Source organism: Vanessa atalanta, chromosome 5 (genome assembly GCF_905147765.1).
Source record: "Vanessa atalanta chromosome 5, ilVanAtal1.2, whole genome shotgun sequence".
NCBI lineage: Eukaryota > Metazoa > Arthropoda > Insecta > Lepidoptera > Nymphalidae > Vanessa > Vanessa atalanta.
The window spans coordinates 4,083,498-4,100,190 of NC_061875.1; the positions used below are offsets into that span (position 1 = coordinate 4,083,498).

The following is a 16,693-nucleotide window of genomic DNA, read 5'->3' on the forward strand; positions in this document are numbered from 1 at the left end:
AGTATTAATTGTATAACCATTTCTGTAGCAAAGTCTTTGTACCGTATTAAAAGTAAACTATTTACAAAGTCTTTCGTTTTCCACAATCACTATTTTGTTTATTGCACTTTTTCTTTCATACCGATATGGTTTATGTAGCCGTTTGTTAGATTTGTGTCGTTTATGAATGCGTCGGATGAATGTAATTCGTCCATGTAACTATTGGTTATGTTTTCATAAGCGTTTGCTCTATCTATTGGGTTAACTGAAACGTGACCGTTTGCGTTCGCGTGTCCATTCGGAATGAAGCCATTAGTGACGTTATTGCATACATCCACTGTCGTTTTTGGTTTATCTTTTTTATACGCTTGCATGTAGAAGTTTGTGAATAGAACAATGAAGATGGATGAATGCAGTATCAGGCCCGAGGCGATGAATCTGGAAAATAAATCATTTGAAATTAATTGCGGAATAATTGAATAACTTTATATGTGTACGATTTCGATGCGAATACGTAATGCGGTGGCATTGCATGTATTTTGTTTTATGATTTCCAAAATAAAACATGTAATTTTATGATTCTAATACAAATTGTTCTTTTTTTTTAGAATTATAAAATGGAAACTTTAAGACTTTCGTCTCTGGACTTGAAGTCACGTTTTAAAAACGTAATAATAAATCAAGCCATCACAATTTTTTTTTACTTAGAAATTATATACAAATGAATTAAATATCGTATAAAAAACGAAATTATTTAAAATATTTATTGACATTATTTAAGCTACTTACTATATTTATTCAATCTTTCAAATCAAATTCTATTTTTTTTAATTCTAATAACGGTATAGCATTACTAAGAACGGCGATTAGTATAAATCAGTCATCGTCACACTTTTCTAGTAAAGGGCCACACTTATGTATATAAGTGCCGCCACCGCGATCTAGTCAATAGTTTACACTAACAATGAATTGATATAGGTACAAAACCTCTTAAATATTTCATAATAAATAAAAAAAAAGAGCCAAGATGGCCCAGTGGTTAGAACGCGCGCATCTTAACCGATGATTTCGAGTTCAAACCCAGGCAAGCACCATTGAATTTTCATGCGCTTAATTTATGTTTATAATTCATCTCGTGCTCGGCGGTGAAGGAAAACATTGTGACGAAACCTGCATGTGTCGAATTTCAACGAAATTCTGCCACATGTGTATTCCACCAACCCGCATTGGAGTAGCGTGGTGGAACATGTCCAAACCTTCTCCTCAAAGATAGAGGAGGCCTTAGCCCAGCAGTGGGAAATTTACAAGCTGCTAATGTAAAAAAAAAGAGTCATAAATAAAACGTACTTTGGGTATCCACAGTCGTATACCAGTGCGCTTATGGAGTGGAAGAGCACCATAAAGAATTGGATCTGAAAAAGGAAAAAATGTCATTGTTAATAATAATAATTACCATTAAACCTTTTATTAATATTATAAAGGCGAAAGTTTGTATGTATGGATTATTTCTTACTCTTTCACGCAATAACTATTAAAGGGATCTTAATGAATCTTTTCAATAATATAGCTTATACATTTGAATAACATCAAGGCTATAATTTACAATGGTTTTGTCTGAATAAAATTTTAAGGATTTGTTGTCAGATGACATGACAAGAAATCCTTAAAATTTGGGTTTTTAAAAAAAAAAACAAATGTAAACGATTCACCTTCTACTGACAAGAGATGGTTAGGGATTCTGGAGCAGTTTATATCGTATTACGATATTTTTATATCGGTAAGTTGTCATTAACGTCCATAGACAATGGCGCCGTAAGAAATATTAACCGTTCTGTAAATCGCCAATGTGCAACGAAACTTGGTAAATAAGGTGCCTGGTGTCTGTACTTGTATTAAATATCGCTGTTTGGCGGTAGAACTTTAGACAAATGGGTGGTACCCAAAATCCCTACCATGTCTATAATTTAATTTTAATTACGTTGATATTTATAATTATAGGTCATAATTGGATATATTTTGGTTAACTTGGATAACAGCCATAACAGTTAAATTACAATTTACAAAATATAATTGAACAATTTACTTTAAATGCGCTTGCGAAGGATTTCAAACCATTGAACCGTGCTGTCGTACTTGCGACGTATTGACATTTATAAAATCAAACTTCAGTATACAATGTATCATCCATCCATGTATCTAGATAACTACTGTATTTAACAGTGTAATAGGTATGATTCGTTATCGAAACGTCGTATATGGTTTTTGCGTCGCCTATTGTTCTATGCCATTAACCTTCACACATGTAAACAACAAGAAAACAAAGTTTCAACGCAATCGAATAATTAAAAAATAATACATAATTGCATAAGATAAACAAGACGTACAGTAATAATTACTTGCATTTAATAACTACGTATACCGTTTATTATAGACTCAATTTCATATCTGATTGCCTCGTTCATCTATATAAGCGCTTGCGCTGCGCCTGAACTCTTTCCAATCGTGGCGGATTTGAGAGTAAACCTGTGTTAGCACACACACTTCCATATATAATTGCATTCAACTGTTTATAATAAATGAAATTTAAAAATGGAACACGTATTTGAAATATGCAGTATTATTCTGTAAGAACTAAGTTTATATTTCACTTGTGAAATTTTAATAACCTTCTTACGGCGACATGCTATTTAAATGCGTGTAAGGTTTAAACGTTTTAATTATAATCAATGCTATATATAACTTTCTGAAATTTCACGATCGTGTTCCGGGGTCAATTACTAACTGAATAGTGCTACTGTACTTGACCACACTCAATAAATAATTAATAAAAGTAACGATTGTATTGCGTGTAAGAATGGTGTTACAATCGATTAAAATTTCTAAAGTCATTGTAATAAAATACCGGCAAATGAAAATCAACCTTGAATTTGAAAAAGTTTAAATGATATAACATATTTAGTTTTAAAGTGAGAATTGTTGGAAGAATTGAATTTGGAAGACGTGAAAAAGCAATTACTTCAAAATCTTTAGAATGGATAGATTCAGTTGTTACTGATACGTTTCTTATCAGTTAATCAGTGCTCAGTAACATATAATTCAAAGCCTAAACGTTTGATCTAGAAGCATAATTTTTTGCACAGACGCTCCCTAATGTAGGTAACTTGGAAATAGTTTGCGTAAATGTATCCCCTAATTAAACAGATAATAGAATGTATGATATTTCTCTGATTTTTAGTTATAAATAAAAATCTTTCCGTCAGCGCTTTTAGCAATTTATACTCTAAGGGAGTTAAATAATTTACCTATAAAGTCAGGTGACGCTGTCTTCAAATATTTTTAAAAAATGTGCAGGATTCAATGATCTTCGGCGCGACGAAATATTAAAACAGATGGTATAAGCATTAAGCACAGCCGGTGACCAAAAACTGTGACATTAGTGAAAGGTTGCATGGTGTCTATGACGTTTCCAATTCTACCGTGAGCTAGTTAGTCTAATAATTTAATGGGAAAAGCGTAAACATTTCAAAACTGGTCCAAGTTCAGAGTTCGAGGGTTCTATTTCTTTATCGGATTGGATAGACACATTATACAAATGTCAGAATCTCTTCTTATGTGGGGTTTCTCACGATGCGTTGGCCATTGGATATGTGTCAATACAAATTTAACACTTGAAGCAACGAACTATTTGCATTTATATTATTGAGATATTTATGAGTGTGTATTTAGAAATATCAAAATAGTGAAAGTATTTTTTTGTCCTGCTTTCGTTCCTCAACTTCAAGCCATCGTCGTTAAAAAGTATGATAATTACAGACAGAGAGACGGAGGTAGGTTCTAATACGAATACAAAACGAAAATCAAGTTTGCAAAGCCGTAGGCAGTTAGTAATGAATACGAAAAAGAAATGCCATCAAATTCCACGATAGATAACGTAATACAACAATAAGTATACTTTGTTAACATTTTTGGACATAAAAATATTTACTTACTTCCACTTTACAAGTATAGCAGTACGAACTGTTCTTTGTTAATAAATATTCATATAACTTTTCACTTAATAAGTATACCCAGTTTAATTTTATTTGCAATGTTCTTAGAACAATTTAAAAAAAAAAATCACGAATCTGTGAGTAACGATTTCAAGATCGTTTATTTTCGATACCAATGTTGTGATGTCAATTCATGGTCGAAGTTTTTTATTTATATAGGCAATCGTTATGCTCGAAATCACGTCGGTTCATTATAATTGGTTAGATTTCAATCGAAGAAGTTTTCTCGATGAATAACGACGAAGCCGAAATAACTAATCATAATGCAATTGACGAATACTGGGTCATTTATTTCAGCTGTGTATATGTTACTGTAAAAGCTCGAACTAAGGTAAATCTTACGATTTTCCAGTAAAACCTAAGATTTACCGACATGAGTTGGTAAATGTAAGTATTTATTATAAAGGACGACTTTTTCGGACTTTTACCATTCCAACCTAACCTAACATGTAAATCCTAAGATTTACCAAGTGAATGATAGTAAAAGTTCGAATCCCAAAGTTTTATGGACATTTACCATTACCATTCATAATCGGTAAATCTTAGGTTTTAATGGAAAATCTTAAGATTTACCGTAGTTCGAGCTTTTACAGTAACATATATATTTATATCAAATTTCTTATAAAGTGTATTTAGCATTAATTAAAAATGACTACAATTTAAATAATGTTTTTTCTTTCTTATCAGAATAACTAAGCTTTTACGCTTGTTTCAAAAAACTTGTTGACTTAAAGCATTCCAATACTATGGTGAAATTCTATCGAACTCGTAGGTTTAGTTTTCGTTTAGGCCTTAGTGACCTACATACGAGTGGGTATAAGGGGACATTCTTGTCATGTCAAATGGTTACCGTATAAAATAATTAGGAAATTAAAGTAAATTAATTTAAAACAGCCAAATCACATCATTTTAAGCTCAATACTTTTATAATGTCAGTTATTCATATAGTGGGTCTCCCGCGAAACTTCGCGTTTATTCAAAATATTTTTAAATACCAAAACCTCTGATGACCAGAAGTTCACTTTTTAAAACCGAATATTTACAAATCGCGACTATTTGTTCTGACGGATTTATATTTTGTTGAATTGTATATTTTTACTATTATCGAATTAATTGACGACCCAAATAAATCGTCGAGATGTGCACGAGCCTTAATGCTTATAAAAAAGTAAACTTGTCACGAACTTTCTAGTTTCGTCATATTACATTTTACAATAATTACCCTAGCGGTGCGATTCTATAAGAATTCACTTCGTATCTCACTGTTGACAACCGGCTTACGGCGATACGCCATTTTGATACGTGTATTCTTAAATATTATATTCAATGTCGTATACCACCGTCTGATATTTTACGCTCTTGCGGTGTTCGAGTTTCTTCTTATAGAATAACTGTACAAAATATTCATTGTTGCATCTTGTCCAAATGCTTTCTTTTTATTTTTGTGTAGGTACTTTTACTTTTTATTTCGTCAGAAGAATAGAAATGACACGTAGTCTTTTTTTATGGTGACACTACAAAATAACTAAAATAAATGAGCCAACTTTATTATCTCGGTGGGCTTGACACTCGCCAAACGTCACACTTTACTAGTGCGCGTGCGTTGGCACTTAGTAGCCAACTGTTGACCACTATTTCTTTCGACGCGTTCTCAGTTTTCTTTATAAATAATCAAATGCGGAATATTTGTTTAGGCGCAAATAAATCAATATCACATATAAGAGTGTTGATTGTTTGCACATTTAGACCTTTTAATAAGAGTAAAAATATGTAATTAATCTCCAACACAATACAAATCTATCATTGATTAGGGCGGTCAATATTATATAAATTATATATATTTTTGTTTATTTATATTTATTTGTGGTGTTTGTTATATGTCATTAAACATTCTGCCAATGCAAAGGTTAATCTATTGAGTCTTTTATGGGTTTCATAGAAATTCAAGACATAGATATTTTTCAGTATCATTTGATAGTATATCTTGGACATTTATATTTAATTTAAAGTCTATAAATTTAGATTAGACAATCTGTCACAATATCGACTTCTCCATATTTTGAGACCCTTTATACTTTAAGTATAATGTGATACGAAATACTAATAATAATGCTATATCAAGTTTGTAAATATGCACTTTTTTACACAGATCTTACGTTCATTATATTATCATATTGAATAAAATTAGTGGTGGGTCGATATCATCAATTGATCTCGAGATATGCGAGACGCTGCGTTCGTGTGTACGTACGCAAGCACGCACACAAACGCACAGTTTTATTTATGTTTTGGCAACATTATATATTCTTCTAATATATTATGAACTTGTAATATTCAAATTAGAACTATTCTATCAAAATTTCTAATATATAGGCGCTTATAAGGAAAGAATTTCCTTTTGAAAGTTGTTTTATAATGAAAAAATAAAATAATAATACGAGTAAAAATAGAAAGTTGATAAGAATTTGATTAATGGTTCTACTTTAATATTATAAATGTAAATTTCTTATGATTGTTACTAAATCCCTCAAAAACGGCTCAACGGATTCGAATGAAGTTTAGAATAGAAATAGCTTATACCCTGGTTTACTATTTAGGTAACTCAGTGATAAAAAAGGGTTTATTCACGGGCGAAGCCGAGGTTTGAACGGCTTTGTTCAAATATTTGGTCACGATTAGAATACAATTTAAAAATTCAATTTGTATGAAAACTTTTTGGTGCAAAAATGTTTTACTTCTGCCAAGAGTTTTGAGTCGGATGCAATTTAAAGTTTTAACTATTTATCAAAACCAGATTTATTTTACATGCTAGGTAATTTCGATTTCAATATTTGATCTCCTGAAAGTATCGTCAGGTAAATAAATAAATGGAATAAAAGTTTATAACTTTATAACTTTATAACGTCCCACTCTTTTGCTAAGGCTACTCCTTTAAAGGAAAATTTATATATGTGAGAGATCCAACAGATACGAGTTTCTTCACGATGATATAATTCAGAGCCAATCACGAGCTCAATAAATTAATTTTATGCAAACTCCCGTTTGCCTGGACTTGAGCCTGCGTCATCAAAATATTTCATGAATTAGACTTGGTCCGCTCCATGAGTGGCATTTTGATTACGAATGAAAATTAAACAACCTTGTCATATTAACAAATTGTATAATTATAATTTTGGATTGGTTGGTAATTGTATTACGAAGTGGTTAATCGAGAAAGGTTCCAGTCAAATATAATGCATAATATTATCAGGAATAATTTTGTTTTCATGGAATTGGTAACTTTTCTAACCATTATATTTAAGGATTTTATAATTTCCAACTCCTACGATAGTAAGAGTAGGGATGATAATAGTTAAGCATTATAACGATATGTTCTTGCTAATCCGACGATCAATGAATATCTGTGAGTTTAAGGTGCACTATAAGTGCCTTTACACCGTTAAATTATGGCTAGGGTATGTTTATAGCTAGAAGTAGCGCGGCTGAATACACGTCTTTTTGCTTAATAGTCGAGGAGGCTTTTGCTTCGAAGATGGGTAAGATACTTTCCTTTTTTCATTCCATCGCATCTCAACTTCAATGAATCATTTTTATGGAATAATTATGTGGACTTGCAAATGGGCCACCTGATGGCAAGTGGTCGCCTGCCTATGGATATTTGCGCTTCTTGGGAACTAAGATGTTACATACATACATACTCACTACTCAAACAGGAACACAACAGTATATGAATTGCCGCTTAGCAGTAGAATATATGATAAGAGAGGGTGGCACACATCAGCAGCCTTATTCTATAAAATGTGTGAGCAAATATATGTGCTTAGAATTATATACCTAGAGGAAAAATATGATATTTGTTTATATTATAGTAACATCGTTATTAGGCTTAGTATATTGGTGTAATATGTGTTTTGGTTTTTCATTATTGAACGGTCTTAGAATATGAAACTGGTAAATTCTCTTTAAATGTTTATGTATCGATAAACAACAAACATTCTTGTAAGAAGAAGAACTTAAAATTTTGTAAAAAGACGTAAATTCGACAAAAATCGTAATTAACTTTCTACAGTTAAAACAGACAGTTACTACAGTTGAAATCGGATACTCGTACAATTAAACGAATGTCCACTTCGCTCGGACTGTGATTATTTTACGAGCAGGTAATGCTTATCAACATTAATAATAATAAAAACGTAAGTAATATTAACGAAGTGTTAACTCTCAGGAACGAAAGTAAATTGAAATAATAAATGAATACGTGTAAATTACAAATGGCGAGCGGTGATGGCCCAGTGGTTAGAATATTAGCTTATTAACCGAAGGTTGCGGGTTTAATTTGCTTATAAGTTTCCTTACAGTCGGCAGAGAAAGAAAACATCAAGAGGAAATGTGTTGGATGATAGTCTGACACGTGTATTCACCAACTCGCCTTACAGGAACTTAGCTCCTAAACAGTGGCGTAGCTATCGTAGGGCCAGGTGGTGCAGTGCACCAGGGCCCCGGAGCTCAGGGGGCCCTCTAACCTAAGCTTTGAATAGAGATGACGTATGGATTTAGCCTACTAATGATAAGTTCATCTCAATGTATCCTGCATCCTATTTTTATTCCTATCTATAATTTTGAAGTGCAATATAAGTTAAAGAGGGGGTGAGGGCCCGTTTCTTTTTTTATGCACCAGGGCCCTTGTCCACCTAGCTACGCCACTGCTCCTAAACTTCTTCTTCATAAATATAGAATTCCCGAACGAAACTTTAATCCATATATGTACTATTACTACTTTAAGTCAGAGATTTGAAACTGCAACGCGCGCTGGCTCAATTTATATCTTCAGATCGGTAAGTATTGCAATTCTTCATGATATTTTATAAGGTGTTGCACACATGTCTTGCTATTTGAATCTGATGTAGCGTCAGGGTCTAATTAACATTGCACTCGTTAAATAACGGCTTCAGTTACAGAAATCGTTTTTGAAAATGGAATACTTTTAGTTTTTTCGTAAAAATAATAATAATTACAAATGGAATTCCAAAATTGAATTATTACGAGGTCAAAACGTAACGTTTCATAATTATTCATTGTGAAAGTAGAAGTGTAGAAATAAAAAACAAAACAGGAGTTAGTTTTTTATGATAAATATCATAATGGCGAAAATTACTATTTCAACAAATCGATATAGATTTTATGATATTCTTATCAGAACTGCATAATTGTTGTACTCCGTTAAAAAATTTAGTAATTCTATTGAAAAAAAAACAATATTGTTTTATTTTTAAAATTATATTTTATAAATTTTTTATGCGGTATTCCCCATATTTAAAATACTTTTTGTGACGTACAGTTTCAAATGTGATACTACTACACAGGGTTAAAAAATATTTTGCTAGGTAATGTATATGCTTTTATACTAGGATCCTAGGGGTTCAAAATTATCAAATGCAAAATTAATAAAAAGTTTGTAACACACAAGTATATAAAACTTCTACAGTTTTCATACAATAATTATTGAAAAAATAAACAGTTCCGGTATTTTTTTTCGATTCTCAGATCTGAGCTGTTCCTTTCCGAACCGATGCCTGGTAGGTATTTTGACAATGAAGAAGTAAGAGTAAGACTTTGACATTGCTTCTAACAAGTAAATAGATGACATATTGTTTTTTATTGTATGTCTGCAAACTAAGCCCTTGGGGCTTTGCTTAATTGCTAAATACATTAACTACTTTGTTCATAAAACTATTTAAAAAAATATCAATTAATGTACATTACCATTAACTAAATCTAGAAGTATTAACGTTATTGTTTGAGTACACGTGAGGATGCGTCACCTTAACTCGGAGACCTAGCCGTTCAATAACATAATACCACCAGCTGTGCGATTCAGTAAGAAATCACTTCGCATCTCACTCTTGAAGTATTGACAACCGACTTGCAGTGAAACGCCATTTTGACACATTTTATAATTATTATAATCAATATCGTATATCACATTCTGACATTCCATGATCGTGTTCTGCGGTGACTTTCGAGTTTCTTGTTACAGAATAGCCTAACAGATTTCCTTACCTATTCCATACACCTATCTGGCGTTTACGTTGCAATGAAAAAAATACTATAATTATTGTTTAATAAGTACCGGCGTAAATTTGTTTGCAAAAAAATTAAGGGAATTAAATAGTATCTCATTTGTTTTTCGCTAATACCGCAATAGTTTTCATTACTTTTAGACTAGGTGAAAAAATCCATGATCGTACCTTAATATGTTGCATTTAGATTTGATGCCTTCAAACTTTCTCTTCTCGTACTTTCGATTTTAGCATCAATGTCTCCATTATAAGACGTAACGATTATAAAACACGAACCAAAACGCTTATTGAGCACTCCGACCGCGGAAAGTACGATGTAAATCATAATTTCGTATGTTTGTTTTAAATGTAAAATGCTTTTATAGTCTCAAAAGACAACTATATCGCTATTTAAAAAAAAAACGCTTCGAATGATTGAAATTCATAACAAAATCAAGTGTTTGATTGTAAAAATTATATATATAATACCAGTTGTCGCCATCGGCTTCCTGTCGCGTTTTAATGGTGGCTCGTCAGGTGTATAAATAAGTAGCTTAGCTTTTGAGTCCAAGCTTCCAAATTCAACAAATTCAGTTCAGTCGTTTGGCCGCGAAAGAGCAACAGTTAGACAAACATACATAGTTATTTGCAATTATAATAATAGTATAGATATAAAACAAAAGCACATCTTTACTTGAAATCAATAAAACTTCTCATCTCAGATTTCGTTGCATTTCATTGCTGATTCATCATCAACTTCTGCGCATAATTTAATTAACTAGTTTTCTCTGCATCCGAAGGCCTAAGCGCTTGCTGGTAGAATGTTCTCTGCAATGCAACAGAGAAAGGATATGGCGTTCCGCTTGCAATGTTGAAATCTTTGAACGTTGGTCCGCACGCTTCGTCAATACAGTTATTTTATTAAATAACTAGCAATTTAGCTACCGTTTTGTTTAATTGTAATCATTTAGATCTTGTCAGGATTAGGAGTTCAACAATTTTTTTTTATTAATCGATTTTTAATCAATTAAAGCAATTTTAAAAGTTTATAACTTGTTAACGATTTGTTCGAACTATTTATGTTCAGTTTGTGAATAAAATACATACTTAACATTTGATATATAAACTTAAGTTGTAATCTATATTAACGAAATCGTCTTTCGTGTCCGAGAATCACGCAACTAACGAAAACATTGACAGTTATATATATTTAGCGACAGTTACTTTAAATAAATAAGAGAATTATTCTTGTGTATATTGTTGATATCATATTTTGATACGAGACGAAATCGAGTCACGGTAGTATGTGCAAGCGATCGTGTGAAGTTTCATCAAAGAGGAGCGTGTTTCTGGCACTAACAGTGCGTGCATAGCAAAAATATTTTTTTAAAATAATAATGGTAATACCATAATTAATAGTATTCCTATTTACCTCTCTAGTTGACCTCGAAGCTTGGGCTAGGATTTGGGACAACAATAGCCCAACGAGTCATTATCGAACCTATGACTTTTACATCGCTGGGCGTAAACCATTGCGCTATTGACACCCGTATATTCTTTATGATAGTTTAGCATTAGCAGCCTGTAAATTTTCCCACTGCTGGGCTAAAGGTCTCCTCTCCCTTTGAGGAGAAGGTTTGGAGCATATTCCACCACGCTGCTCCAATGCGGGTTGGCGGAATGATAGTTATTTGTAATTAAATGTAATTCACAGAGTAACAAAATCATAGAAATCGAATAAGAACCAAAACAATTTAAACTTGACGAAATCTAAATCGGAGTCCATATTACTAAATTTAAAGTGCTTACAATGTATAATTTCATGTAGTACATTATTTATTTAAGAAAATAATTTGACTCGTAGTTTGATAGTAATTAGAATTTCTTAATCAAGTCTTTTATGCTGCCTGCATTTGGCCTTGCTCTAATACTGAAGTAAGCTGTTGTACAATGTAATATTCTCTTTTTTCTTTTTTAATCTGACTGTTGTACCGTTGCATTCTATTACAGGGTCATGTAAAATGCAAGTGCTCACTACTTCACTCCGGTTACAATTGATATTGTAAAGAGATAAAAATTCTATAATTATAGTCGTATGTAATAGATATTATTTGGCTTTATGTTCAATTAGTTCTAGAACTAGAAATTATTTTATAAGATTTTTTTTTAATTAATTCTAAAGATCGAAATTTAGGAGTTTTATTTTTAGAGCGCTTCGGAAATAGATGCAATGTTTTTTTACATATGATTCAACATAATTTAGGGATAGTGCCAGTTGGTATATAATGACATTAAAAGGTAAACATTCTAACTGTACTAATGTATACTATTTGATATTAAAAATTTCATTTAAAAGAGGTTTCATCATTTTGGCGCCAAATGTAGAAGTGACTTGCAATTAATTGAAATCAAAACAAAACCTGTCTTAGGTTTCAAAATTACTAAATAAATAAACCCGAAGTTTCGCGGGAAACTCACTAGTTACTTATAAATAGCCACACAACAACAAGTCGCGTGGTACGCTAAACAGACTAATAAAACAGAAAAAAAAACAAACGCAAATTAATTATTCACAGCGTCATTTCAGCGTCATTTCCAGTCATGCAATATTACAATATTTTTTTACAACTGAATCATTTCTGTGAAAATATTATGAACCGGATAATTTTTTTCCTCATAACGAAAAATCCTTGTAACGAATATCCGTAGTGATTTATTAAAATAGGAAAACAGCTTGATTTATGATTTTATTAAATTAATAGCATCTATTAACGGAATAACATATCTATTATTTATTTGAAATATTCGAAAAGGAAATGAATTCATCAGAAGAACATCTCGTATATTTATATATTGATTCAAAAAATATCACTAAATAATATTATACACGATCACGTGATGTTGATTTTCTATTTAATGAAATTGACATACACCTGGGTACCACCTAGTCATCATTATTTCTACCATCAAGCAGCAATACTTGGTATTATCGTGTTCCCGTTTGAAGGTTCAGTGTCCCAGTGTAACTAGGAATGGTTATTTTATATGTCACTAATGTCGAAATTCTGCCACATGTGTATTCCACCAACCTGCATTGGAGCAACGTGGTGGAATATGCTCCAAACCTTCTGCTCAAAGGGCGAGGAGGCCTTTAGCCTTTAGAGGGAAATTTACAGGCTGCTAATGTATAATGTAAAGAAATAAAAGAAAGCCTATGTTTCTTCTGGATAGAGAAGTTTTCAATTGGTGAAAGGATTATTAAAATCGCTTCACTAGCTTAAAGTTAATCGATCACAAACAAATCTTTCCACTTTATAAAATTAATATAGATTAATTGTGTGTCTCGAGTCAAGTGGAGCCTATTGCACAAATTTATTAATACATCGAGTATCGCCTAATTTATCATTGCGGAAAATTATTTCCAATAGATTAAACGTTCGTGGCGTATATCCTACAGCTTGCGCAATTTCAGACGGCGCAAGGAATTCTAGGTGTGGTATGAAAGGTCCTAATAGGTTTAGAATGTGTTAAATACTTTAACTGCGAATATGTTTCGTAAGTGTCAAATTACACATATACTTTAGTTCCTATGATTCAGTGAATTAATGTAAATAAGAACAGACGATTACTGCATCAAACTGAAAATTATTGGTGAGAATCTTATATTTGAAGCCGACGATTGGTTTAAAGTTAATAATAACTAGTGTTCGCTCCAGCGGACGAAACTCGACCGCTTCGTTATCGAAAATCTGTTTTTTTTTTATGTGGATGAGTCTAAATGCCATTTAGTCATCAATGAAACCGATAGCTATCGAATAAAAACAAAACATTATCGATTGACAAACAGAGGAGAAAAAAGTACTCAACTGTATCGTCTTTGTCTTTGTAAAGATAATATTGTTTACGTTTTTTTAACTAAGTAGTTGTAGTATTTACGATTGTTTTGACCGTCCAAACGGTCGTAAATGATTTAAATGTAAATGATTTGAACGTATATTAAATATTAACACTGCTTATGATCCAGTTAATAATATCGTTGACTGTACTACTATCGTTGTTTATCCATATTTATCCTGTAAGCTAAATTAAATTATTCCATATATATAAGCAAAGTACTTACTAATTGTAACGTTGTTAGATGCTTCTTCCACCATAAGTATTTCTGGTACTGCGGTCCCATGGCCGCCATCATGTAGTAGCTGTACATGATGATGTGGACGAGGTTGTTCACGATGTTCGAGAAGGTTCCGTGGCCACCTTAACAAAAACAAAATCATATTAAACTATACTCAAAAAAATCCAGCACTTGTATCGTAGACGAAAGTCGTCTCGACTAAAACGAATGATTCCAATGTATTATAAATAGTGATTCCAATGTTTTACTGGATTGTCATCCAAATTTCATAAGCTAAAAAGCTTTTGAAGGGAAACATCACTTAAAAATACGTTGTTATTGACAAAACAGATATGTTTACCTACTGATCATTATATTGGTTACATACTACCTGTTGGTAGTCGTACTACTCGGAGCAGCATGGTTGTTTTAAATCTCCCCAGGAAGAGAGGAGGTATTTGACCAGCAGGATATTTGCTGTCTGTTACTTTATTTTATTTTTATCTACCCAATTGATCTTGCAAATAGCCTTTATGTTTAGTCAAAATAGTAAATACGAACAGTATCATAATCAGATCAACTTTACCTAACAAGTCCGAGTAACCTGAGAAGGAAATAAGCAATTTGCGTTGGTAAATTTGAAATAGGGTTGCCTTTAATTTTGTGGTTCTCAACTGTTTAATTAAATTAAATTAAATTTTCAATTAAAATTTGGCAACCCTAGGTCGGCTTGAAAAGCGCTTTTAAATCACCTTTCTAAATCAAATTGTTCACAGTTGCTCTAGTTTTAGCTTAAAGTATAAAGTAAAGTCTCACAGTTGGCCTGTGCCTCCCCTCCTTTAATTTTAAGGATTAATCATAGCAGTAGTATATGTCTCCACGATGCTCCAATCCGTGTTAGAGGAAACGAATGTGAGAGATTTTTATCAGCCGTATGCAGGTTTCGCACGGTGCTGTTCTTCTCCAGGATGAGATGAATTTTAAACACAATTTAGCACTTTACGCACATGGAAATCGAACTCGCAATTATCAGTTAAGATTTTTTCTTCTAAGTGCTGGACATCCTAGCTCTTAAAACAAGTTTTTTTTTTTTTTAATTCATTTATATTTTAAATTATGTTGTATTTGCGGAAGTAGCCTTAAATGAATCGTGCATATAGCTATAAATATATTATTAATATATTTTTTTTCCGTTTCCTAGATGTGGCCTATATATGTAATTCTTTCTATTCGTGTACATTTAGAAATAAATTGGAATACGTCATTATTTTTTACTGTTTTTATTTCTTATTATTTAGTTGCATTAGTAACATAGACGTCTCATTTGCCAGTAGGCTTATATACTTTAATTTAAAAAAATACCTGCGATGAATTTGACTAAAAGCCAAGCTTCGAATGGCGTTAACGAATGGTGGTAAAGATGAAGCCACGTGATCTGGCTCTTCTTCTTTCGTATCACGAAGAATATTGTGTCTGCGAATTCTGATAGCTTCGAGAAGTAGTACACCCAGCATAAATGTAACATCTGAAAGAAGAACAACGATTAGTATTCAAGATATCATTAGAATTTTCAGCAAAACTTTATCAATCCAATATATTTACATTTAATTAATAAAATACCTCCAAAGGAAAAACATCATTAATGTTAAATGATTGTATGAAAATTGCATTTGCACACCGAATTATAGTGAGATTCATCAAAATAACCGGTTTTAACCGATAAAATAACGTCGAGGCATATATTTCATGCAAAAATAATTAAAGAAATCTCTACCAATGCTTCCTAAATTTCAACTAGTTGTAATAAAATTGTGTGTTACAAAGAACTGGACCAAGACTAATTTGTTTCTAAAAATTTTTGACTCATCATCACACTTTGGCTTACAAGCGTCATACAATTTCTACACTTTAAAACTTTTAAACTATTTTTCAACAATGTCTAAAGTGCATTTTCATAATATTCTTGTCACAACTACGTGAAATATTTCTCTGACTTAAATTCATAATCTAAAACATAAATATATTCGAAATTCGCTATTTTTTTGTTAGTTATAATAGTAATATCCTGTTAATTTCCCACTACTGGGTTGAGGCCTCCTCTCCTCCCTCAGAGAAGGTTAGGAACAAATTCCACCACGCTGCTCCAATACATGTTGGTAGATTCACATGTGGCACAATTTCGTTGAAATTCGACACACGCAGGTTTCCTCACAATGTTTTCCTTTACCGCCGAGCATGAGATTAATTATAAACACAATTTAAGCACATGACAATTCAGGGGTGCTTGCCTAGGTTCGAACCCGCAATCATCGGTTAAGATGTACGCGGTCTAACCACTGGGCCATCTCGGCTTATTTTTTTAGTCACTCACTTAATACTATAATTATAAATGAGGGTATCGAATGTCTATTTTATGTCAAATATATGTTGAATACAAGTCTAATTTCACTTTTAACGATGACGCGAATGATTACTCCCCTAACCGGCTTTCA

The 16,693-nt window shown here is 32.2% G+C and overlaps 1 protein-coding gene across 2 annotated transcripts in view; it reads right to left on the reverse strand.

The window, feature by feature from the left end:
• The window catches only part of LOC125064152 (elongation of very long chain fatty acids protein 7-like), a 45,904-nt gene continuing 29,211 nt past the window's right edge, over nucleotides 1–16,693 (reverse strand). For both annotated transcript variants that reach the window (XM_047670987.1, XM_047670986.1), the window contains exons 5-8: nucleotides 15,564–15,726; nucleotides 14,208–14,344; nucleotides 1,327–1,391; nucleotides 1–417 (exon numbers count right to left, since the gene is read on the reverse strand). In XM_047670987.1, the coding sequence (XP_047526943.1) occupies nucleotides 99–417; nucleotides 1,327–1,391; nucleotides 14,208–14,344; nucleotides 15,564–15,726 (684 nt within the window). In that variant the 3' untranslated portion in view covers nucleotides 1–98. The remainder of the gene's footprint in view (nucleotides 418–1,326; nucleotides 1,392–14,207; nucleotides 14,345–15,563; nucleotides 15,727–16,693) is intronic.